General features: G+C 46.9%; 1 protein-coding gene across 6 annotated transcripts in view; it reads left to right on the top strand.

The window, feature by feature from the left end:
* Positions 1-22,854, top strand: part of CELF2 (CUGBP Elav-like family member 2) — a 315,417-nt gene extending 292,563 nt beyond the window's left edge. For 3 of the 6 annotated variants that reach the window (XM_023511382.1, XM_023511380.1, XM_023511378.1), the window contains 4 exons: positions 1,983-2,102; positions 9,281-9,478; positions 14,487-14,630; positions 17,536-22,854. In XM_023511382.1, the coding sequence (XP_023367150.1) occupies positions 1,983-2,102; positions 9,281-9,478; positions 14,487-14,630; positions 17,536-17,663 (590 nt within the window). In that variant the 3' untranslated portion in view covers positions 17,664-22,854. The remainder of the gene's footprint in view (positions 1-1,982; positions 2,103-9,280; positions 9,479-14,486; positions 14,631-17,535) is intronic. The other 3 variants (XM_023511383.1, XM_023511379.1, XM_023511381.1) reach the window with 2 other exon arrangements.
* Positions 22,855-24,226: the final 1,372 nt, after the last annotated feature.

Raw genomic sequence — 24,226 nt, 5'->3', positions numbered from 1 at the left:
AAATAAGTCCATAATCGGAAGCATTATAGTGAAAAATGCAGAACACCAAAGAGAAAATCTTTAAGACCAAGAAAAACCCTCAAAAGAACATAATTAGACCTCTTAATACCTGACATGATGACGTAGTAATGGAAATCAGAGGGCAGTAAGACATGTGAAGATAAACTGTCAACCCAGACATACGTGATGAACTAGTACAAAATAAATGGGTTATTTCTGCCCAAACAAAAGCTAAGAGACTTTTTCACCAGTAGACTCCCACTAAATGAACCTTTATTGGATATACTTCACTTCCTTATGACATGACCCAGCAATTCCACTCCTAGGTGTCTGTACTCAAGAGAATTGAAAACACAGGGCCCTAAGAAACTTGTACACATTGTTCACAGCATCATTATTCATAACAGCCAACAGGTAGAAGTAACCCAAATGTCTACAACTGATGAATGGATAGACAAGGTGTAATGTTTTCATACAATGGAATATTGTGTTATTCTGCCATCTAAACAAGTGAAGTACCAGCCAGGCACAGCAGGGCACAGGCCTGCGGTCCCAGCTACTTAGGAGGCTGAGGCAGGAGAATCCCTTGAGCCCAAGAGATTGAGGCCAGCCTGGACAACATAGTGAGACCCTAGCTCTAAAAGAATAAAAATTTGTCTTCAAAAGTTATGAAGTACTGACACATGCCATAACATAGATGAACCTTGTTGAAAACATGCCAAGTGGAAGATGATTACATATTTCATGATGCCGTTTGTATGAAATCCCCAGACTAGGCGAATCCAGAGAAGCAGGAAGTAGATAAGCAGTTGCCACGTGGAAGGGGCTGGGAGAATGGAGAATAAACGCTACAAGTAGATAGTGGTGATGGTTATACAATTCTGTGAACATACTAAACCCCCCAAATTGTATTTTTATTTATTTATTTCTTTTTTTGAGTCTCACTCTGTCACTCTGGGTAGAGTGCCCTGACCTCATAGCTTACAGTGACCTCAAACTCTTGGGCTTGAGTGATCTTTCTGCCTGAGCCTCCCCATTATCTGGGACTTTGGGTACCTGCCACAACGCCCGGCGACCTTTTCTATTTTTAGTAGAGATGGGGGTCTCGCTTTTGCTCAGACTAGCCTCAAATTCCTGAGCTCACTTGGTGTATACCACACCTTTGGGGGGCAGGACACAATTGTAAGATGGACTTTACCTAACACATGCAGTCAGTGTCATTTGGTTTCTTGTACACTCAATGAATCCCCAACAATTAAAAAAAAAGAAAATTCCTGAGCTCAAGGGGCCCACCTGTCTCAGCCTCCCCAAGTGGGAGGATTGTAGGCATGAGCCACTGTGCTCAGCCTCAAATTATATTTTTAAAGGGATAAATTTTATGGAATATGAATTTTATCTCAATAAAGCTGTTACTTTTGAAGAAAGAGGAATAGAGGAAGAGAGAATTATACCAAAATGGATATCACTTGACCACCTCTCTGGGTCCCCAGCGTTTTCTGTCAAACTTAGGAAATACCAGGCCTGAGGCAGAAACAGTTGAGGAGTGGAGAAGTTCCAGTGCACTCCCTGAAAACTCCTCTTTCTGTTCCAGTGACTTTTTAGGCTGGATGAGAAGGAGCCCTGAGGCTGCCCTAAGGTGGGAAGGAAGGGCCAGCAGGAGGGGTAGCCCTCCCACTCATGGATGTTCCCATGAACCACCAGTGAGCACTTTGCTGTACTGGCAGAACAAATGAGTGCCTCTAACTGTCAAAATTCCCCCAAGTACAATCCTGCGTCTTTCACACCAGTCATACAAGTGAGCTCACAGACTCGAATGGTTCAGCAGCTCCCTACTCCGCTTGTGGGGCTATGACAGATCACTGCCCTCTACGGCTGGTTCCCCACTCCGTGTGTGGGGCTGTGACAGATCGCTGCCCTCTCCGGCTGGCTTTTGCTCATGCTGTGTGTTCTTACCCAATCTCCTGTCTTCTTTTGTGTTTCAGTGGCTGCCTCAACCCCTAATTCCACTGCTGGTGCAGCCATGAATTCCTTGACCTCTCTTGGGACTCTGCAAGGACTGGCTGGAGCCACTGTCGGACTGAATAATATTAATGCACTAGCAGGTACCATCAACAGTGAGTATTTGCTGCTCTGGTGGACAGCCTTCCCCCAAATTCTCCACAGAAAGCGGTCAGCCAGAAATGACCTAAAAAGGATACATGACGGGGAGAACTAAAACTTGGGGTGGAGGAGCGCATGCCTCAACAGGCAAAAGCTACCTACGTTCATTTTGCTCAGAAAATACCCAGCCACTCACCACCCCTAGATTCTCGTCAGTACGTAGTACGTGCACTCATCTGAAGATTCCTGTGGGTGACAGTCGGTCAGGTTTCCCAGGCTGGGCGGGGTTGGGTTGGGTTCTGTTCTCCCATGAGGCCGTGTGTCATAATGGGAAGTCAGGAAGCTGGAGTTCAGCTCCACTGCCGATCAGATCAGCGGCAGGAGCTCAGGCAGGTCCCTGTTCCCTCTCCGGGCTTCAGAGTCTCCATGGCAGATGGAAAGTTCTGGATCGTAGGCTCTTAAAGGTCCCTCCCACCCCCCGCCACCAGCACTAAACCGCAAAGATTCATGATAGTTATACACAGGACAAAATGAGGCCCTTGAAAGAGTGGAGGGAGCTGCTGGGGGAAGAAACATCTTCTAGCATCTGTATGGAATACCCATAGGCAGGGTTACACTCCAGCAGTGGTTAAGCATGGCAGGAGTCACCCCACAGCAGTGCCTATCCAGAGGGGCGTCGGTTAACCATGGTGCGTTGAAGTAGGTTTTGAGGCAGACAGATTGCAGAATTACACTTGGTTCTGAAACATAGAGACTCACCACAGGACTCCAGGTTCTAATCCATCACTTGAGCTCTGAGTGGAGAGTAGCATTCAGGCCGGGGAAAAGTCCTGTTTCAGGCTCATGCTTGCTGTAGGTTCCTGCACTGGAGAAACAGACCCTCAGCCCAGAGAGGGGACATGGAATTTGCCTGTCTCTCCATTTGGCACCCCTGGTCGCCTTGAGAGGACCCAAGTCCAAGTCTGTGGCAGCCAATAGAGCTGCCAATTTGGGGGCCTAAGTACTTACTGTGTAGCCCAGGCTCGAGTTTTTAATAAAGGGGTATTTGACAGTTGTTCCCTTTTAAACTGTGAGTCAAGAAGTGGACCGATTTTAAAGGGTGAGCAGACAGCGATTTTTAAAAAAGGAAAGAAAAATTGTCATTTTATGCTTTAAAAACAGGGGTATCCAACCATTTTTTTTTCCTCTGCCACACTTTGGAACAATAAGAGTTGTCTTGGACCACACAGTTAAATTCACAAATGGTGGCTCAGCGCCTATAGCTCAACCGGCTAAGGCGCCAGCCACGTACACCTAAGGTGGTGGGTTTGAATCCCCAGCCCGGACCCGCCAAACAACAATGACGGCTGCAACCAAAAAATAGCCAGGCGTTGTGGCGGGCGCCTGTGGTCCCAGCTACTTGGGAGGCGGAGGCAGGAGACTCGCTTGAGCCCAGGAGTTGGAGGTTGCTGTGAGCTGTAATGCCACGGCACTCTACCCAGGGGGACAGCTTGAGGCTCTGTCTCAAAAAAAAAAAAAAAAATTCACAAATGGTAATGAAAGTTGATTAGCAACCACAAAGAAAAGGTCTGTATGTACTTTTCATGATAGCAAACACCACGGATAACTAAACATGTCCTCGCTAAATCAGCACGCGGGCCAGTGGTTGGGCACCCCTGCTTTAAAAGCTCAGAAAGAATACATTGCAGTTTACATGGTTACAAAGAACCTAAAATTCATCCAGATAAAGATTAACTTTTATAACCCTGATAAGAAAATACTATGTTTAGAAGGGGGAAACTTTCAGGTTTTATGAAATCCTTTTAGTCAGATTGTCTGAGAACTACAGAAACTTGGCTGAGTTTTACCCAGCCATGGGGCAAGGACATTTTCCTCCCCAAGGTGGTGGCTCTTGACTTGCACACAGTACATGCCAGGTCACCTTGACAGCCAGCACGTCTGACTTGAGCTTTGCCCTTCTCCACCAGCCAGTAGCAGCCCTGCCACCCCACCTCCCATTTCAGGCACAGCTCCTCTTCCTGACCCTGCCCTTCACCCAGGTTGAGGACGCGCCTGTTTGCACACGTCCCCTAGGTTGAGGATGCGCCTGTTTGCACACGTCCCCTCATGCTGCTTCTCTTGCCCCAGGACCTAGTTCCCCTAAAACAAGGACTTTGATTTGATCGCCCGCCTGTCCCTGGTCTGCAGAGTAACAGGCCAGTGGGAATGGTTGTCCTCCTCAGCACGTGCTCATGACTGCTGTGTGTGTGTCCTCCGTCTGTGTCCTGCCCTGTCCACGCGACTCTGCTGTACGTTGCTGGGGTCTGCCCGCTGTTAGCGCGAGGGACTGGAGAGGGCTTTGTCTATCGGCAGAGCGACCATGAGTAGTTCTTGTGCGGGGCTTGTGTTATACGGAGTTTGCTTCTGGCAAGGACAATAGGTTTAAATCGTTTTGTTTTTCAAAATTTTTTGCCACTGGGTTACTACAAATATGTATAGTTCATGGGAAATTAAGAACGAATGTTTGTAGTTTTCAATAACCCCTACCAGGCAAGTATGAACCAAAAAAATGTTGAGTGAAACCAGAAGTCATTCCCATACAAGTGAAAATCCGTTCCTTCTGATTTGACAGGTACTGTTAGTGGTGAGCTAGTTTATGCTCTCAAAATGGACGTAGAGCGAATGTTTGCTACTTGTCTCAAGTTAAACTTCCATCAAGGGAAAAATCTTCTAAGATAGAGTATCCTCTTTCAGACCATTCTTCCTTAACAAAATGATGATGCTCCCTGTTCTGCTGGATAATTCTCAAAGAAGGTAATCAAGAAATGGCTACCTAGACAGAGCCAGCCTCTGCAGAAGTTGGCCACAGCCTCCATCTCGTTCCCGTTCCCTACCCTGCTCTGTCCCAGGGGCCATCATTTGCTACTACGCAGGAGGGTATTCGAGTTTTCTGAATAGAGCCAGCGCTCTGCCTCGGCTATGGCAGCCAGAAAGAAAGTCAGTAGATGACTCATTGGGAAAACCTAAATTTCACCTTCTTCCCCTGCCCTCCCAGGATGAAGGTTTGGGTTAGTAGATAAGCAGCCAAGTTAAACTGTCTGTGTTGATAGCCTTCTTCTCCCTTACACGTTAATGAATGGAGGGTCTGAAACACAGCACAGCCCCTGAGGATAAAGTCAGCAGGACCAGGTGAGGCATGAGCCGTTCCCCACCTAGGCTTCTGCCTCTGGACTGTCGGAGGCCCCCAGGCACGTCTTACACGTCAGCATCAGAGAGGAGGGACAGCCCTGCAGATATGTCCACCCACAGATCTGTATCTGATTTTGTGTTTAAATGTATGACAAGTGGCATCCTTATTTTCTCTTACTTAAAGTGCATAATTCTTCTAAATGGCTTCCCATATAGTGTTTAAAATTACGATTATTTGAATAGCACCAGCCACAGATGCCTGGTGAAAAGTGTTTATGGAAATACTTTTATGTAAAGTAGAGAAAACGAGAAGATGATTTGGGCATATTCTTGTGGCTTGTCACTATTTACATTGCAAAATGACTGTTTTAATCATCTTCTTGGAATTTATACAGATGAATGCAGTTAAATACATACCCAAGCACACACTCCACACACGTATTTGTGACCTTAATGACACAAGTGTCCATAGAACTGTGACTAATTGGACAGCCTGTTAGGCATCTACCCTGGCCGTAGACATCTAATTCCTAGGTCCTCATTTATCAGCTCGCAGCTTAGAAGGATAATACCTCTTCCGCACAAAGGAAAACTTATCCCAGTAACTAGGTTACAAATCCATGAGAACATACTACTTTGTTCTTCACTTTTTTTCCTTTTTGTTATAAAACCCAGCAGAGCGTGGTCTTCTTGGTACTTGGCCCTACCTCTGCCTGTCAGTACCATCTCCGTAGTGCCACAGCTGTGATTTACTCGGTGAGCTCCCAGCCCCTTGGGTCTCTGTCATTGAACCTTCAACGCTGAGGGGTCAGGCGGGCTGTGCACCACACTCCTGACAGATGGGGGCAGGCCCGCCCTGCCCAGCTCTGCCACACTGCCACATCGTTCCAGCCTTCCTCATCCAAACAACAGGCGTGGGAGTGAAGAATAACCGGGAGGACGGGTCGCTCCATTGGCCAGTTCAAAGAAAAGCCCTCTGGAAGCCTTTTATTCAACTTAACTTTCTTTGCAACCTCTGCTTCTATCATCCAAAGCTTTTAGAGTTAATCAGTTGCCAGTGATCAAGTTGATAAGGGTTAACACTGATAGAGCAGGTAATTCATAGGAATTATACTCAAAAGTTGAAATCTGCCTTTGATGGTTCTTAAAATTCTACCATGGAACCAACTACCTATTTCTACCATGGATTTGGCAAATACTCCCTCCCCCAGATTTGCCAAAATAGATTTGGTTTTAAATGTTCTCAATGCACTTTGTCTTACTAGAACTTTCACCCTTATTTTGAGTTCAAATGGAAAGTTACAGTGAGGAGGTGGCAAGCCCTGGGCTGGAGAGGCCAAGCTTTCCTCCCACCTGCGCAGATCCCTGACTCGGCCCCCTCAGCGTCTCCTCACTCCGCATCCCCAGGCATGTGACATCCTCTGCCACCTCCCTCCACTTCTCCAGACAGGTAGGGCCATCCATGACTGTCTGGTACACACATGGCACCAACAGAAGCAAACAGGCCTTCCAGAAAGCAGATCAGCCCTGAGGTATAGCCCAGAATCAGCCAAGCACCGTAAAGCGTAGGCAGGAAGCCTGCAAGGCGGCTGGAACGCCACTTGCTGGGGCTTCAAGTGTTACCAGGACTGTCTTTCATCCTGAAACGTCCACCCAGTATTTCAAGAGCATGAAGTTGGTCCTGCCTAAGAAAAAAAAATTAGGAAGCTACAGGAGAACAGATGTTCAATATGGAAAGAGAATTCTCCTGGCCTAGACCGCAGAAGACCTTGTTCCAGAGACAGGAGGTTACAGGCGCTGCAGGGCAAGGCCACCTGCGCACTGGCCCCCGGAGACACCGCTGAGTCGAGGGGGCTCTGTGGGAAGGCACTCCTGGGGGTCTTAATGGCAGGGCCTGGAAATGACAGCCCCCTCAGAAGACGAGCAGTCATGGTGACATACTCCATGAGTGGCAGGGAAGTTCAGAGACGGTCCTCAGAGGGGCTCTGTCTTCCTGCCGCACTCCCAGCAGCTGGGGGACAAGACCCACACACCTTGGTGGACGTCGTGCGCAGCTCACCACTCACTGTCCGGCTAAGCTCCTACCAAGCAGGGATCAGAGTTTCCTGAGGGCTGAGCCATGGCTGGATTGTCTAGTCCCCAGCCCTGCACCAGCCTGGCAGATGCGAAACCAGTGGAATCTGTGAGGAGTGCCTGCTTTCCTCCAAGTCATTTCATGCCCTCCTCTCTACTCTCACCTCTCTCAGAAAAGAAACACTCATGTTTCTTTACATCACACAAGTACTGGGAGGTGGGGGTTCACAAGACCCCTGGGGGACATAAAAACCACTTCTCAGCCCTGTGGCAACCGTAATAACAGGGATGGCGGAGAAGAGGAGGCCGGGAGGTAGAGGTGATGAGTCGGTCTCAGGGATCGCTGGGAGTCCTTATGAGGACAGACCATTTCCAGGCTCTCAACAGCGCACACTTGGATGACTGGGAAAAATACGGATTCCTGATGATAAGAAACTTAGACGCTGCAGATCTGCTGGCCAGCACCTCAGTTCCTCTCTTAGCAGCGCTGTCCCCTGCTCGTCCCCCACCACCATCTCTCACCCCCTCTGCCTGCGTCCTGAGGCGGACGCACCTGGCCCAGCCCGGTCTCCTCAGGCCCCACCACAGGGACACAGACCCGAGGCACATGGAGTCCTCTGCTGCCGAGCCGCAGTCCAATTCACATCTCACACATCGTCCTTTCAACGGAAGAGACGAAGGTGGCCAGGAACAGAAGCCCAAATGGACTGGGAAGAACATTCCCCACCTCCTCGACTGCCTGGGGAGTAGTGACCCCAGGAGTAATCCTGAGAGGCCTGTGGAGCTCGGATTCCCCTGTGGAGTCTCCCACAGCCCAGTCTCGGCTGTCCTCTGTGCCCGTGAGACTCCCTACCCATTTCTGTCGTCACTGATGTTTTCAGTAAGTTCTTCACAGAAACAGTTTTATTAAGTTGTAATCATAATGGGAGCAGAGGCAATTGTGACGTCACCCCTTGTGTTTCCTGAGCTCAGATGGAAGTGGAGGCCCTACGAAGTGTTGCTCTTTCTGACTCAGTATTCAGGGAAGATGTGACACGGCCAGCAACCAAACTGCAAAAGAGCAGCCAGACATGGGCCAAAGGCACAAAAGGACACTGGCCAGCCTCCCACGCACATCAGTCACAGCCAGGATCCAGCCTGCAGACACGAGGTCACTTCAGTTGACAGCAGAACATGACACGGAGCCCTTTCAATGGCAGAAACCCCAGGGTTGGGCAGGGATTGACACACACAGGTGCACAGTAACTATTTGCTGCTGAAAACCACCAGTTTCTGGCCTTTGATACTGAATAAGCAGCTTGAGTTCTCTCTAGTTTAGGGAAGAAAGATCCCCTTTCTTACTCCACCTCCATTCGTAATGAGCAAGGCTGTTTATTCCTAAGGTCCTACACCCTGACAACATCCCTCAGGACCCAGTGACCCCCTGGTTACCTTGTCTGCATGCCATTTCCTCATCAGCTTCAGGAAGAAAGTTTTATTTTATCCTCTTTTCCCCAAACCCTTGAGCCAGCCCCTGGCTCCTCAAAGAGCCCCGTAGATGGATTTAAGTGTACAGATGGGGCAGGCCTCTGCCACTAAAGTTTTTGCACATTCTTCTAAGCTCTAAGAAGTCTTTTAGTCCCGAAAGATAACACCGGTACTTGCCAGTAGCACGTCGCATGGGACTGAGATGTGTTGTCTAACTGTAGTGCCTCGGCGCATCTGGGTCACGGGCCCAGGGAGGGAGGGTCGTCACTGCTTAGGTCTTTTTTTTTTTGCATTATTGTGATTCGTTTCTCCGTGGTTCTGTTTTTAATTTCCCGTTGGTGTGGTTGGTGTGCTAGCTGCATGTACTTGCTGTTCAACGTAGTACTTGTGTCTGATGATTCTCTGACTTCCTTTGGAAAGCACTAATGAATAAGTGCTATTTCTTTTCTCTATTGTTGGGTTTTTTGTAAAGTTGCTCAAATGCTCTCAGGTATGGCGGCTCTGAATGGAGGACTTGGCGCCACAGGCTTGACGAATGGCACGGCTGGCACCATGGACGCCCTCACCCAGGCCTACTCAGGAATTCAGCAGTACGCGGCTGCCGCGCTGCCCACTCTGTACAGCCAGAGCCTGCTGCAGCAGCAGAGCGCTGCGGGCAGCCAGAAGGAAGGTAGGTGCCGCCCTCGCCTGGCTGAGGCCTGCAGGGGTCAGCCCACCGGCAGCTCTGGCCCTTAGAGCGTGTGTAGGAGGTACCAGGTTGAACCTGAGTCCTAGGGAAACCAAATGGTTTTATTCTTGTGTTAAAAAGAATAAAATACGATGGCATGGTGATGTGGACCTGTAGTGCCACCTACTCGGGAGGCCGACGTAGGAAGATCACTCGAGCCCAGATTTGGGGCTACTGTGAGCTATGATGATGCCACTGCACTCCAGCCTGGGCAATAAGGCAAGACCCAAATAACAAAACAAAATTCCTCTGGAAACCTGCAGCCTAAAGGCCACGTGTGGCTGTCCAGATCCTGTGAGCTATGATGATGCCACTGCACTCCAGCCTGGGCAATAAGGCAAGACCCAAATAACAAAACAAAATTCCCTCTGGAAACCTGCAGCCTAAAGGCCACGTGTGGCTGTCCAGATCCCCAAGTGCAGCCTTTCCACCAAACCCAAACATCATAAAGCTAATCCCTTTATTAAAAATACTAATTCTGTGAAATGTGGATTCAGTCAAAAGGCTGCACTTAAGGATCCCAAAGGCCACACGTGGCCCCAGGGCCCCAGGTTCCCCACCCCTGTGTCTCTCAAGATGAAGTTCTCATCCATGGTGTGTTTACACACAGTTACTTACTAGTTGTGACCATCACCATTGCTAGGAACCTGCTCTCCCTAATCGGCAGGGACCATCAGTTTCCCTCCTGCACATCTAACAGAAGGGGGTGGATCCTCAGGTTTCTGTGGTGAAGCCACTCTCCCTTCTGTGTGTCTCGGGTTTTTCCAGGTCCCCCTACCCTGTGATTGTGCGACTGCCTCTCAGGAGAGAGGTAGTGGTCTTCAGGTTAATGATAAAAGCCACAGTGAGGATTGAGTTGGTCTTTGTAATTGGGGGTCTTCTGGGAAAGCAAGTAAGTGATTGATTGCCTTGCTTCTCTGGCAATAAAGCCAAATAAACTTGCGGAAGTTAATGCTAAGAATAAATTAAAGCTAGTTATAACACGGTCAATGAGCTAGTCCAGACAGGGACAGTTCCTCTTTCTTCCTTATGATTTTTTTTTTTTTGAGACAGAGCCTCAAGCTGTCTCCCTGGGTAGAGTGCCATGGCATTACAGCTCACAGCAACCTCCAACTCCTGGGTTCAAGCGAGTCTCCTGCCTCTGCCTCCCAAGTAGCTGGGACCACAGGCGCCCGCCACAACGCCTGGCTATTTTTTGGTTGCAGCCATCATTGTTGTTTGGCGGGCCCAGGCTGGGGATTTGAACCCGCCACCTTAGGTGTATGTGGCTGGTGCCTTAGCCGCTTGAGCCACGATTTCTTCTTAAATGAAGTTGCTTTAAAGCAAAATCTGTAACATGATAGTTACTTTTTTCCTGACTTGTGTAGAATATGGGAAGTACTCAAGGCACTATTTTAAAATCTATTTTCCTTCTCCTTTACCCTCCCGCCATAATTCCAAGCTGCTTTTGTGTGAACGCTTTGACCTTGAACACGGTATTGTATAAGACATAGTGCAGTCTTACTTTGGAAAGTTGTGAGTTTTAAGGGGGCATAGCTGAAACGATACTCATATTTTTTGGGAAAGGAAAGGGTTTTCTTTTTACAAAAGATTATTGAAAGATACATGAAATTGTAAGTTAGGTTTCACTGTGTATCCTTTACTCTTAGCAGTGGCTGTAGTGAGTATTATAAATGTGTCCCACTGTTCAGGCAACTGTAGTTCACCAGGCGTGTGAGAGAGGCCCCCGTCTGGCCAAAGAAAAGCGTCTATGTTCTTTTGTGAACTGAGTGCTGTGGTGACAGATGAGGGCAGCAGGTGGGGTTCTGTAAGATAACGATGGCCTCAGACAGGGACCATAAAGCCCCTTCCCTCATGGCTTCAGGGCATGTTGGTCCCTTCTCCATCATCAAGCAGGGCCTTACAGCAAACTCTAGCCTGTGGCAGGAAGCAGTGTCACCAGACTCAATGTTCAGTGGCTCAGAAGTAAAGATGGGGCCCTGACCATGTTTTGCTGAGTCCCTTTGCCCAGTCCCCTCCCCGGAATCCCCTCGCCTTGAGTATTAATTAGCTAGTGCTGAGTGCGGAATTCCCCTTCTGTCACCTCCCCCCTTGTCACCATCTCCTCTCTCAGGTCACATTAGTGTAAGTAAAATCTAATTTTAATAACACATTATACCGGGAGGGGGGAAAAATGTAAGGAATTTCAGTACTAAATAGACTTTGTAATTTCCTACTGCACAGTTCTGTCCTTCCGGCAAGAGAACGGAAAGGCAGTTTAGTGGATTTAGTCACGTACCCTGGTATATTTTCCCCCCATAGGAAAGTGATCCAGTCTGGCTTCGTTAGAAAATAAAAATGAATGGTTTTAACTTTTTGCAGCCAAACCTTCTGAAAGGTCATGGCATCTACTATCCAGAAAACTTGATCACCGTTTTTGCCCTCCCCAAAGGTCCCCTGACCACTCGCCCCGTCCCATCTTCCTTTGTTTTTAAGAGGCAAGAGAGGTACAGGGACAGAGCCTCTGGGCACCCAGTGAGAAGCTAGGGAGTGCAGGTGGTCTGACCCATGTGCAGCCCCACAGACGCCCCAGTGCTGCGTGCTGGACAAATGCCCTGTGAGCAATGCCAGGTGTGGACTCTCCTGCCAGCTGGGCACTGGTGTCAGACCTGACACTCTCACAGTGCAGACGGCATGTCCTGGGGAAAATGTGGCCCACCCCAGGGTGATTGTGAACAGGGCTGCACTGCTCCTGGCGGTCGAAGAGAAGATGAGACACAGGTACAGTCCTCCCCAAAATGTATTTCCATCCCCTGGGTATTAGCCACCTTAGTTGTATACAGGGAAGTTTTCTATACAGAATCACCTTTTCCTCATTTTAATATAAAGAAATTTGTGGAGGAGGCGAGTTGCAAAATCAAAAGTGTTTCTTGGTGATGGAAAACCTGGGGGTCTACACCAGATGCTCTTGACTTTTTCTCTTGGGAAAGTGATGAGCAAATGGGCAAAGCCTACTTGGGTTGGTTTGCCAGGCTGTGTATCTCCTTGGTCTTTCTGTCTGGCGTAGACATACCCAGAAGGTCCAGCATTCTAAACACAAGCATCTCTCAGCCTTACCCAGGGGTCCATCATGTGCACGGGAATTGTATTTTCTTCCCAGGCTCCAGGCAGCGAGATGTACTGCACAATTCAAATTGGGTCCATTAATCCTCATTTGTGCATTTGAATCTTTTGTTTAGCAGGAATGTTAAATCTGGCAGTACCAGCTTGGACCAATACCCACTGCAAAGGCTGCACAGGGCACAGCAGCACTCAGAACGTCCATTTCCAGTAGTTTGGTTTTTGCATTCATATTGTGATTTTTTTTAAAGAGACTTTTTTAAGCCAGAAAAAATGTAGGGGCTGAGACCTCCAGTGTTCTCCCTTTATAATATAGACTGCCTGGCTGGGCGCAGTCACTTATGTCTATACTGCTGGTACTTGGGGAGGCCGAGGCAGGAGTTCAAGAGTCTATACAAGAAAAACACAAGATCAGCCAGGCGTTTGGTGTATTCCTATAGTCCCAGTTACTTAGAACCCAAGAGTTCAAGGTTGCAGTGAGCTATGACTGTACCACTGCACTCTAGCCAGGGTGGCTGAGCAAGACCCTGTCTGGAAAAGAAAAAAGAATGCAGACTGCCTCCCATGGATGGTGGACATGTCCATGGAAATTGTAAATACAGAACGTTAAAGCAGTCATGCAGACACATTTTTAAATAAGAGCACTTTCCCCTTTTTGTGAAAATCCCATTCACTACAACACAGGGGAAGAAACTTAGTTTCATACTTATTTGCAAAGATATTTATCCGTTTATTTTACAGAGTTCTGCCTAAGACATTTAATTTTTCTTCAACCCATACACACAGATACCCTTCCCCCAATATCTCTAGGGAATCCGGCACAGCTGTCCCCTGAGCTTCCGGGGGAGTGGGCAGGCCTGGTTCCTCTCCTGTGAATGCCAGCTCAGGGTCCACGAGCCTGCCCGCTGTAGAAGTCACCTCCCCAGCTCTGTGTGTGCCCCTTCCTCCCAGACACCAAGCCTGCGGAGACCCAGAAACACCTCCACCCAGCTCACAGTTCCCATCTTTGTCCTTGTGCTGCTTTTAATTTTCACTTAGCTCTAGAAGAGGTGGAGGGAGTCAGTGGAGTGAACTGGAGAGGCACCAAAGGGGCTTCCCTCGCCCCGCAGGAGGTCTGGGACGATCTCCCTGCTCCGCCCTTGTTTCTTCCCTTTGCTGGGACAATCTCCTGTGTAGAAGGGCTTACCTCTGTCTCTGACTAGCTTCTGCGTCCACCACGTTCATTTCCAGGGCTGGGGCCCATGAGGACAAGGCCTGTCAGTGCTGAGCCTCAGGCTCCTCCTTCCCTGCCTTGACCATTGCCCCTCATTTCTAATAAAGAAGATTCTCACCCTGTGCTGACAGAGCTGGCAAACCCAAACTGGCTGTATAACTGGGTAAATGACAGAGAAATCTGAGCCGCCTTGCCTCTATGGCATGCATTGCTTCAGTTAGGGGAGTATAGGTGGGCATCCTCTTCTTTGAGTGCCCATCTCTACCTAAGAGAAACCGTGGCCACTCAGGAAAAACCCAGGCCTAGGTTCTCTGCCCCGTCCTGCCTACACCTGCCACCTTTAACCCCATGCACAGGTGGCTAGAGAGTGTGCTAACGTGCAGCAGAACCGTGACCCACAGAAGTCTACAGAGAAGAAAGAAGCCATTTGTAGCCAGTGTCTCCTTAGAAATCAGGACAATGTGAAGTCAGGGCTTTCCTGAAAGATGTACCAGCACCTGACATTTACCCATCCATGTTTTCTCTTTTTGTATGGGGAAAGCTGAAGGCTTAGCCTACTTGTTAAAAGTTTTCCTAGGGAGAGTTTGTGGGAACTAACACTCCAGGGGCACCTTACTCGGATTTGTTTTTCCTCTTCAGGTCCAGAGGGGGCAAACCTCTTTATTTACCACCTTCCACAGGAGTTTGGAGACCAGGACATTCTGCAGATGTTCATGCCTTTTGGGAACGTCATCTCTGCTAAAGTCTTCATTGACAAACAGACCAATCTGAGCAAGTGCTTTGGTATGCAAAGGAAACCGTGCTAAAATGTTGCAGCGGGTCCCCAAGTGAGAGTCCCCCAAGTGAGAGTCCGGGAAGTGAGAATGCGAATACGTATTTTCCAAGTCAGGGACTTCCCCGTGGAGGGGTGGTTTCCAATTTTCTGCGTGGACATAAGCAGATTTGGACAAAATTATTTAACGAGAAAAGGGGAAGAGGCTACATAAAAAAAGATCTAGAGAATTAAACTAAGTGCCCATAGATTAGGAAACATTCTATACTACACTACAGAGTTTTACACTGTTTATAGCTAATAATCTTCGTCACAGAGCAAGAACTTGCTCTTCAGTCCCCCTGGCCCAAACCAGGAGTTTTTCTTAGCAGCTGGGGCTTAGGCTCTCCTGACTCAGAATGGCATGGTGGATGCTTTTGCCGCTGATTCCTTCCCCTCTGGGTGTTGTAGAACTCCCCCACCCCCCCAGGGTTGTGGGTAGCACCCTAAACTGGGGGCTCATTCTTCAGCATCTTGACAGCCAGCTGTAGACTTTGACACACACACACCGGCTCAGAGATGGTGAGGTGTTGAGGCTGCTGCCCTATTGTAGTAGCCCCACGTGCACATGGTGAGTGGTTGACTTAGCTCATGCTTACACGCAGTGCTGCTGCTGAAGGCGTCGGACGGCCGAGTTTAGGAGTGTGCAGGTCTCATGTGGCAGTGTCCGGGGTTCTGCACCATCCCACCGGGCTCTGCCCACTATGGCATTTGTCACTCCCTGAGAAGAAAAACGATAGGCTAGAGCTAATGCCTCACGCAGGAGGACGGCAGGCCTTAAATATCTTCCTTGTTTTCCTTTTCAACCCCTTGTGGCCCCCACCGCAGCTGAGAGGCCAGGCTGCTCAGTATACAGCCCAGTCTGAGTGAGAACAGTGCCTTCGTCACTCTTGCAGTGGAACAGGTCACCTTGTTAGCAGGTGGTTACAGGAACATAAAACAAGGGAGAGCAGCTACAGGCAGAGGAAATGATGGGAGTGTGCGGTGAAAACCGCATCAAAGGCAGGGGGCTTCTCAAACAGCCACAAACTCCAACTTACTATTTGGCTGACTGATAAGGGGTAGTCAGTCCAAAGAGAAACCTCTTGGTTTCTAAAACTCCCTGATCGAAGCATCTTTCTAATTTCTGTGCTATCACCCAGGAAGGTCTGAAGCCTCTGTCGTTAGGGGAATTGGCAGGTCAGCCGTGTAAAGCCCGTTCCTCCCCTGGCGAGAGGCTGTCAGCCTGAACCTGTTACTGCGAACCCCCTTGTGAAGGTGCAGGAGAAAGTGAAGTGGGAATTAAGTTATTGGGGAGTGGGGGATGTGAGCTTACCGTCGGGAGGCTTCCATGCACCAGGTTTGGAGCAGTTTCCTATTTTTCACAGCTGAATAATGTTCTAGGCCTATTTGGAGATTGGAAAGGGATTGTGCGTCAGGATGTGATTTGAGAGCAGCAAGCTAGAGCTGTCAGTATCGGTGGACAGGTATTGAACAGGAAGGACTGTGGTTGCAATTTTTGTCGAATGCCTTACCCCACAGCTGCCCGGGTGAGCAGCCCAGCCTCTTGGCCCTGGCTGCTGCCTCCGTTCCTTCTCCCTCTTGGCCAGGTTTTGTTATCAATCTCATCTTCGACCCACTTCCCTTCTCTAAGCATCTTGGGGCTTCAAGATAAAGACCTAGAAGGGACGGAGAAAGTAAAATCATAGCAGCCAATCTTGGGTTCAAGATCATGTTCATTGGGAATTAGATTTAATAAAAATTGTAAAAGCCGTTTGTAGGACAGCCCCCTAGGAGCAGCTCTCTACCTGTTTTCATCTGCTGAGCCTGCTGTTCAGAGTGCACTTCTGTGCTTTGTCTCCCCTTCTAGTTTGTAAAGGAATTTCCTCTTTGGCCTTAAACTTTCACAGTCAGTAGATGGAGATGCTTAGTGTAGAACCTTCTGCACAGTGGAGGTTCGGACCAGGTGTGAAATCTGTGCAGGGGCCCCCTCTCACCACTGCGCTGAGCGGGAGCTGTACAAGGCGACCAGGCACGCCTCCATCAGCCGCGGCCCGGCCCTGGTACCTCACCCCCCAAGATCAGACAGACTATACGGTCTAAATTCTCTTGTTTGGGGGCCTCAGCAGAACATCACTACTTTTTCAAAAGCATGCCCTCCTGGCTGTTTTTGATGGCTGGGGTTGCTATGGAAAAGAATACTGAGTTACCTTAGCCTCAGCTGTTTCAACTGTTTATTCCCCAAGACTTTGGGAGATGCAAGGTACAATTTCTTTCCTGTTAACTTTACTAGAGCTTTGAAAATGGATATTGAGATGGAAAGGCCCAGCATTTTCCTGGGTTCCTGTCAATAACAACTCTGAACTGTTTTCTAGAGTTAATGCATAACTGACCCACCCTCTCGTCCAGCAGGCGTGGCTCCGTCTGTGAACACACCTGGGTGCTGGCCAGAAAGGCAGGCTGGTCTTTACAGTGCCCATGTCCCCCAGCCCCTCCCTGCCTCGAAGCCTCAACTGGTAGGGACACGGGAGCAGATATTTATGCCACTACTTATATGAGTAGCTGGTACCTGCATACCTGGGCTTCATCAGGAAGACTGAGGGACTTTAAACACAGTTTGACTGAATTTAGTATACAGGGTAACACACAGCTGCCTAGTCTGAGACATCAGTGCTCTGGGAGGCTTTTTCGGTGTGCTGCCTGTTACCTGGCATGTGGCTGCGACCCAGTGGGTCCCCCCACTGCCACATGCCTTGTCCCCGCCTGGCAGACACACGGGCAGCCGAGCAGAGCCCACCGAGTCCCAGGTAGGCCCCAGCTCAGGTGGTCCCCTGAGCCCCCTTTCAGCCCAGTTTCCTCTCCGGCCTGACCCCCCCCCTTCCCTTTCGTGTTTTCCAGGCTTTGTGAGCTACGACAATCCAGTATCAGCACAGGCTGCCATCCAGGCTATGAACGGCTTTCAGATCGGCATGAAACGCTTGAAGGTGCAGCTGAAGCGCTCCAAAAACGACAGCAAACCTTACTGATCCTCCCCGAGGCTCCGCTCTCATGTTAGCTTTCTTAGGGTAAGTCCCACGAGCCAGCCTGCTCTCAACAGGGGAGGCAGAGGAGGACCACATGGCCAGCTTTGACCAAGAGAGACGGTTATTTTTACAATAAGGCCTCCATTTCCCCCACCCATCCCCCCACCCAGTTTGCCATAATTAAAACCTGGGCTACCTTGTTTCTATTGAGTGAATTCCTCCTCCAGTTGTGCCACTGTATTTGTTTTGCAATTTGAATCTCTTTTTTTTTTTTTAATTTTTTTTGATGTTTTTGCTTTTTTAAAGAAAAACATAACACACAAATGACATCTCGCAAGAATTTGAAAGGCAAACAGACGCTAATGTGCAATTCTAACTCTGAAACCACGAGTGCCCCAGAGCACTGCCTGGAGAATCCCCTCCTTGTCTGGCGCCCACCGTGCCCCAGGGCCCTGGCCTCAGAGGGGACTGTGGTGGCCCAGAGAGGGAGGAGCCAGGAGAAGCACTTAACGCAAAACAACACAGGTCTTTCCACTACACGGTTTGTTTTAAGAAGTAGGATTTTATTTTAGGGTTCCAAGAAACATGACATTATTCGTCAGATGATTACACTGGTGGTCTATTTTGTTATCGTTTTATTTTTAGTTTTTAGAAAGGATTAATGTAAAAAAAAAAGATTTAGAGATCTGTTTCTTAAAGCTACAGGGTTTAAACATAAAATAAAAATGAGTGAAAATACTTGATGTTTCTTGAAAGATAAATTTAATAATAAATACATAAATAAAAAGAAAGCCACAGGCCTGTAAATTTTATTTGTAAAAAAAGCATTTCTATTTTTATACAAAATTTTTACTGCCTCAGAAATAATGGAAGTTATTTATTGCCTATTGTTAACTTATTGGGTACCTAAAGCGCAGTTCTGTCTAGCTAGAACCTTCTGAAGTAGTCTCTAGTGGAATTGTTCTAGGAATGGGCTTTTTTTCACCGTTGAACCCTAGACCTAAAAGTTCATGCTTATCCTCTCGTTGTTTGTATCTGTCTAATTATTTTGTTCGTAACTTCCATTATCTAGTTTACGGTTCAGTCGTCCGACTCTCCCCGTATGTCACATTTGTTGAAACTGGACCCTCTCCCCTGTCCCTTGCCAGCCTCTCACCCCAAAACACCCGGAATCCATCCCCTCGGGCTCTCTCCAGATGGATTCTCTTGGGGTTTCATTGTGCTGTGGATTAAGAGTGTAAGAAATGCAAATTATGTGAATGGCTGGTAGACTCCCTAATGACCTGAGATTTGCATTAGTTTCTCTCCTGCACCCCTAAAAGTGATCGTGTTGCTGCTGCCTAGATTCTGTGTAACTTTTTACTCTCCCTGTTTTTTCCCTAGACATCTTCATGCCCGTTAGTTCATCGTTTGCCTAGCATGTCCCTGTGGCGTCTCAAACAAAGTTTCATCGTCCCGTCATTGTTTCTGATGTCTTTCTGACCTCACATCACATTTGGTTCTCCTACTGACTTTTGACCTAGTTTGACCTTTGAAATTTGCATGTGACCTCATCTAGCTATGAATTCTGGGAAGTCAATGTGAAAAACATTGCTGCATTCATGCAAGACTGAAATTTATTATTAGACAAGTTAACTATAGAAAAAACAACCTGTGGCAAAAACGTTTCTTTCTTCTTCTTCTTTTTTTTTTTTTTTTCTTTTCATAAAACAGACTTGAAAGTATTATACAGGGATTGGCATTCTTCCCGGTCACTGGTAACAATAGCAATATGTGTCCAGAGACACAGAATGTTGGTTTCTAACAGACTACTTCCAAAAACAGTTTGAGAAAAAAAAAAAAAAAACTGTCTGATTTTAAGTCTCTAGAGGTCTGTAATAGTTTTTACATTTTTCAGGCAGTGTAAAGTTTTTTGATAAGGCCATTTTAGGTGGCTCACTTTCTCATTAAGATATATATATAGAACCACTTTTTTGTAGATTAGTATAAGAAAAATATTTACCCTGTTTTGGGGCAAATGCTACCTATTTGTGTCACCTTTTGCTGAACTGACTCACAGTTAGACAATCCATGGTTTAATGCACATGAAATTACCTATATTTTATACTGTTTCAATGTACAGGAGAAAGGTTGCTGTAAGCAGTGTTACGTTGGTGCTTCTGTGAATTAAGTTGTGGTTTCATCATGAGTCTTACGGTCTCAATGTTATTTGTTGATAAGACAAGTTTAGAATTGGTTTACTTAAAACAAAAAAGAATTTCAAAAAAAAAAAAAAAGGTGTTTGCTTAAAAAAAAAATTTCATGTGAGGGGAAAAAAAACAAAAAAAAAAACCTATTCCAGAATAAGTTTTTTGTGTTGGCTTGTGAAGCACTGATGTCATTTTTTTTTTAATTATTGTGGACTATTTAGATGTGTTTGTGTTCAGCAAAATGTGATGGTTTTTTTTTTCTTTTAAAGAAAAAAAAGTGAAAATATATAGTGCCAAATTCCAAAGGTACTTCCTTCCTAGAGCTTCAAGTGTGTTTCTTGTGAGAAGTAATTTGATAACATGGGTATTTTATTATGTGTTTTGTATAAATCCCTAATATTTAAAAAACAAAAAAACAACAAAAAAAAAAGGTTTCAAAGTTTGTTAACTTGCTATCCTGTGGTCTTGTTGCCTGGAATTGTTATTGTTTGTTATTTCTCTATGATGTTTTTTGTAAGGCGTTATATCACTGCCCGCCTCTCACTTTTCTAACCACTCTGCACACCCACGCTGTGAAGGCAGCCTGACCATGTACTTTTCTTCATAATATATGGAAACCTCTAAGGTGAGAAAGTTTTGAACTTTTAACCCTTTCTACCCAGAGCTATCTGGAAGTTGGTAACCTTTGATACTTTGTTTGGGGAGGGGGGGTTGTCTTCTTCTAATTGGATTCCCCACCACCACCACTGCATAGATCTAGTAGGTTCCCCCCCCCCCACAGGTAGAAAAACACCTCCCCCAAGGTAAAAAGATCATCTATTTTTTCCTATACCTTTCCTTATTTCTGGTCTTTTTTTGGAAAAGAAATCTTAATATGCTAGTGGACTTTCATTTTAATGAAAAGTGGATAAACCCTCTAAAGGACGCTTCTGAGATCAAGTCCAGGGGTCTGTTCTAGTCTAGAATATTCTCACACCTTGCAGTGAAGCAACTTTGTGGTGGGCTGGTCCTTAAGGGGTTTGGCTTCTGTTTTCTCCATACCGCCCAGCAATGCTCCTAAGCAGCCACAGTGCTGGGGTGTCTCTGACCCTAACGGGCCAGGGGTCTGGAGTTAGAAGCCTACAGTCCTTGCCCTTTTCTTGGTTCAGTGAACACATTTAAAGGGGACTGACCCTGTAAGTAAAGCTCAGTTCTTTATCACACTTAACTGACCAAATACTTAGCACCAGTTCCCGCTGCCACCTTTTAAAGTGCCATGTAACTTTGACTTTCTGTGGCTGGGTACCCTGCTGTCTTGCCGTCCCTCCAGCCTTCCCTGGAAGCATCTTGGTTTCAGCCCCCTTTCCCCTCTCAGAGACTGCTTTGATCTCGTGTGGACGAGATAGCCCTGGGGTAGAAAGGACTAGCCTCTACTGATGCAAAAACAAAAACAAAAGTTTCCTTCTTACAGCACATGCACTTAAACGAGCTGTACTATCCTCACACGTGTTTACTACTGCTGGGGCCTTCCTTCATCCTCTGAGGGCTATTTTGTACTTCCTGCAGCAATCAGCTCAGTGACAAAGTTACCACACACGGCTCTCATCTCCCGTGTACCGGGGTGTGCGGATACAGACACAGAAATACAGTGAACACCATCTGAATTTCTTAGAATCTCCTTAGCAACACGCAACATTTTCTGATTCCTTCACTCACCTAAACTTCCCTTCTCCTGCCCTCTTCTCCTCTCATCCCACCTGCTCCCCCCACCCCCCAGGAGAAACCGTGCAGGAGCCCAGGAGGGGCAGGTGAAGTGGAGGAATTCTTATTTTCAAGCAGCCGAGATGGTAGGTACATTCAGGGGGAACTTCCTTTCTTTTTTCTCTTGGCATTTTTCATTGCTAAAATTGTAACAACCTTCCTCAGAGACAAAATATCCTGTATCCAAAAAACCAACAAACAAAAAAAGCTGCAAGGGTGCAAAGGGCCTGTACCAGAAGGAAAAACACACAGGGAAACTGCTTTTTTTTAAATCAAGTGTGTAGAGAATAGTCATTTTTAAACTAAATTAGAGAATTGTGACAAAATGGCAGTCCTCAAAGGCGTGACAAGTTCATCTTTCTTTCACCATAGGGGTTACAGTTCTTTGGCTTGTGCTACTCTGAAATCATTTTACTGTTTGTTTTTATTATTATCTTAAGTGCTAATTAAAAAGAAGAAATAAAATTTTAAAAAGACCTGTAGTTTCATTACCTTTTTGAATAATGTCATACAAAAAAATGTATTTGTGTTTTTTTGTGCTGTGAGAATTGTTGTTTGTAGATTAATGATATCATTTTGTTTAGAATTACGAAATAGTTTTTAAATACTGTCCGAGAAAAGCCAAAGTTAATGCAACCTAGTGGAAACTGTAAGACCATTTGAGTATTGTTTGTTTTATCGATGCATTTGGATTTTGTTGTTTGATGGAATTTGAGCCAAAAAAAAAAAAAAAAAAATACGCAGGCTTTCCTATTTCTACAACTGATTGTACTTATGCATTTTGTACCAGTGGAACTTTTTATACTGGAGATTAAAAAAATGGAAATTTTTGTGGCTTACTCTCGTGGGCCCCCTGACAATGACTGATTTCAAGTTTGATTTCTGGTTGACAGAAAGAAAGTTGCTTTTCTTTTGAGAATTAAAAACTTTGGCTTGATTTCTTTTTTTCCCTTGGCTTATATCTAGCATTAAGAATTTTGTCTTAAAATACAGCGGTAAGTTTCACTTTTTATTCTGTATCGTGCAGTTACACAATAAGGTAAATTAGATCTAGAAGTACTCAGTCACTTTAAGTGGATAAATGTATTAGTTAAAACTTTAGAGGTTTGCTTTTTTGCTGTTTAGATCAAAGTTTTTCTGATTCTTCTGTCCTCATTGTGAACATGACCGTGTAGTTGAAACAGTCAGACTTATTTTTGTAACGTATGTTACTGTGTGATGCGGTTTTTTGCTTCTGTCCCCAATATTAAACCATTTTCCTAATACTTGTCTCTCTCTGCGTGTTGTATTGTTTGGTGGTCATTACGTGTTGGTGATACATCTGCACACCTCACTGTTTGACGTATCTGTTTTTTCCTATCTGTCGTGTAAAAAGATACAGTCGATTCCACTTAAGTGAATATCTGATTTGGGAAAGGGGGATACTGCACACCAGCCACCTTTGATTTACGTACAACAGCCCACCTTAAACCACTGCTTCCATGAGCTTCCACGAGGAGGGGTCACCTCAGTAGCTGCCTGCTGAGCTGGATGGGCCGGGACCATTGATGGATGGCCTTTGACCACACAGGTTAAGTTCACCTTCTCCTCTGCCCACGCCCGCCCTCGTGAGTGTGTATACACATACAGACACAGGGCTTACTGGTCCTGCAGAACTGCTGCTAAGTTCTGCGGTCTCCCCACTAGTCCAAAGGCATCACTACTGTCCAACTGTCCCTAGAAACCAACTACCTTTTTAAAAGAGGTGGGTTCTCAAGGGAAGAAAAAGTAATAAACTTAGCTGTTGAATAATAAACTTAAGTCCGTGTGTGGCCATCCATCCCAAGATATGTACAGAAAAGTAATTTAAGATTGAATCCAGGGGCAGCTTTACCTATTACAACTCACAGAAGAGAAACAGGTCCAGGCCCTCACGTGGAAGGAGTGCCCAGCCCCGGGTAGGGAGGCAGTTTCTCACGCTCAGCTCTCCCTAAGGATGTTTGTTTCCTCTGTGAAGGCAACTAATGCCACACGCATCCACACCCCTCCTCCTGGACCAACGTGCAGTTAGGAATAAGCCTTGTCCACACCATGGCCCTGAGACCTGTTATCAAAAAGAGCAGACCCATTCCTTCCACTCCCTTTCCCACCCATCTCCTATGCTCAGGAATCTGATTGCTCTTAAAGTGCTCTTAAAAGATTCCATTGATGTTTGCTCCCACGTCTTATCTCTCCTTCCAATTTTTTCAGACGCACAAGCTCTGTCTGACTCAGGCGACCCAGTCCCTGGCAGCCTTCCTCTGGGGCCAGCGAGATCTCTCCCCGTAGGTGCTCAGGCCCTTTGCCCCCTCCTTGCAGCAGCCCCTCTGGCCCCAGATTGTATTTTCTAGTTGGCTTACAATAGAGGGGCCTGAGGAGGGGAGGAAAGGCCCCCCCATAGGACAGACACCTCAGTGACAGTGGCTCCACCAGCTCCAAACCTGCACCGAGGGGGCTGACTTCCTGCTGACACTTCTGCTTCCAACCTCCATCAGCGAGCCTCTGAAACCCACTGCTTACAGTAGTGGGAACGATGGCTAAGGGCGGGATTTCTTTTCTTTTATATTGGGGAGGGGGGAGGTTTGGGAGGCACGAGGGAAGGGAGGGGGGAAGAGGGTG

The sequence above is a fragment of the Otolemur garnettii genome, unplaced genomic scaffold (assembly GCF_000181295.1).
Source record: "Otolemur garnettii isolate 467f Iridium unplaced genomic scaffold, OtoGar3 scaffold00019, whole genome shotgun sequence".
In the NCBI taxonomy this organism is placed as follows: domain Eukaryota; kingdom Metazoa; phylum Chordata; class Mammalia; order Primates; family Galagidae; genus Otolemur; species Otolemur garnettii.
This window is presented reverse-complemented; position numbering and strand designations above follow the sequence as displayed.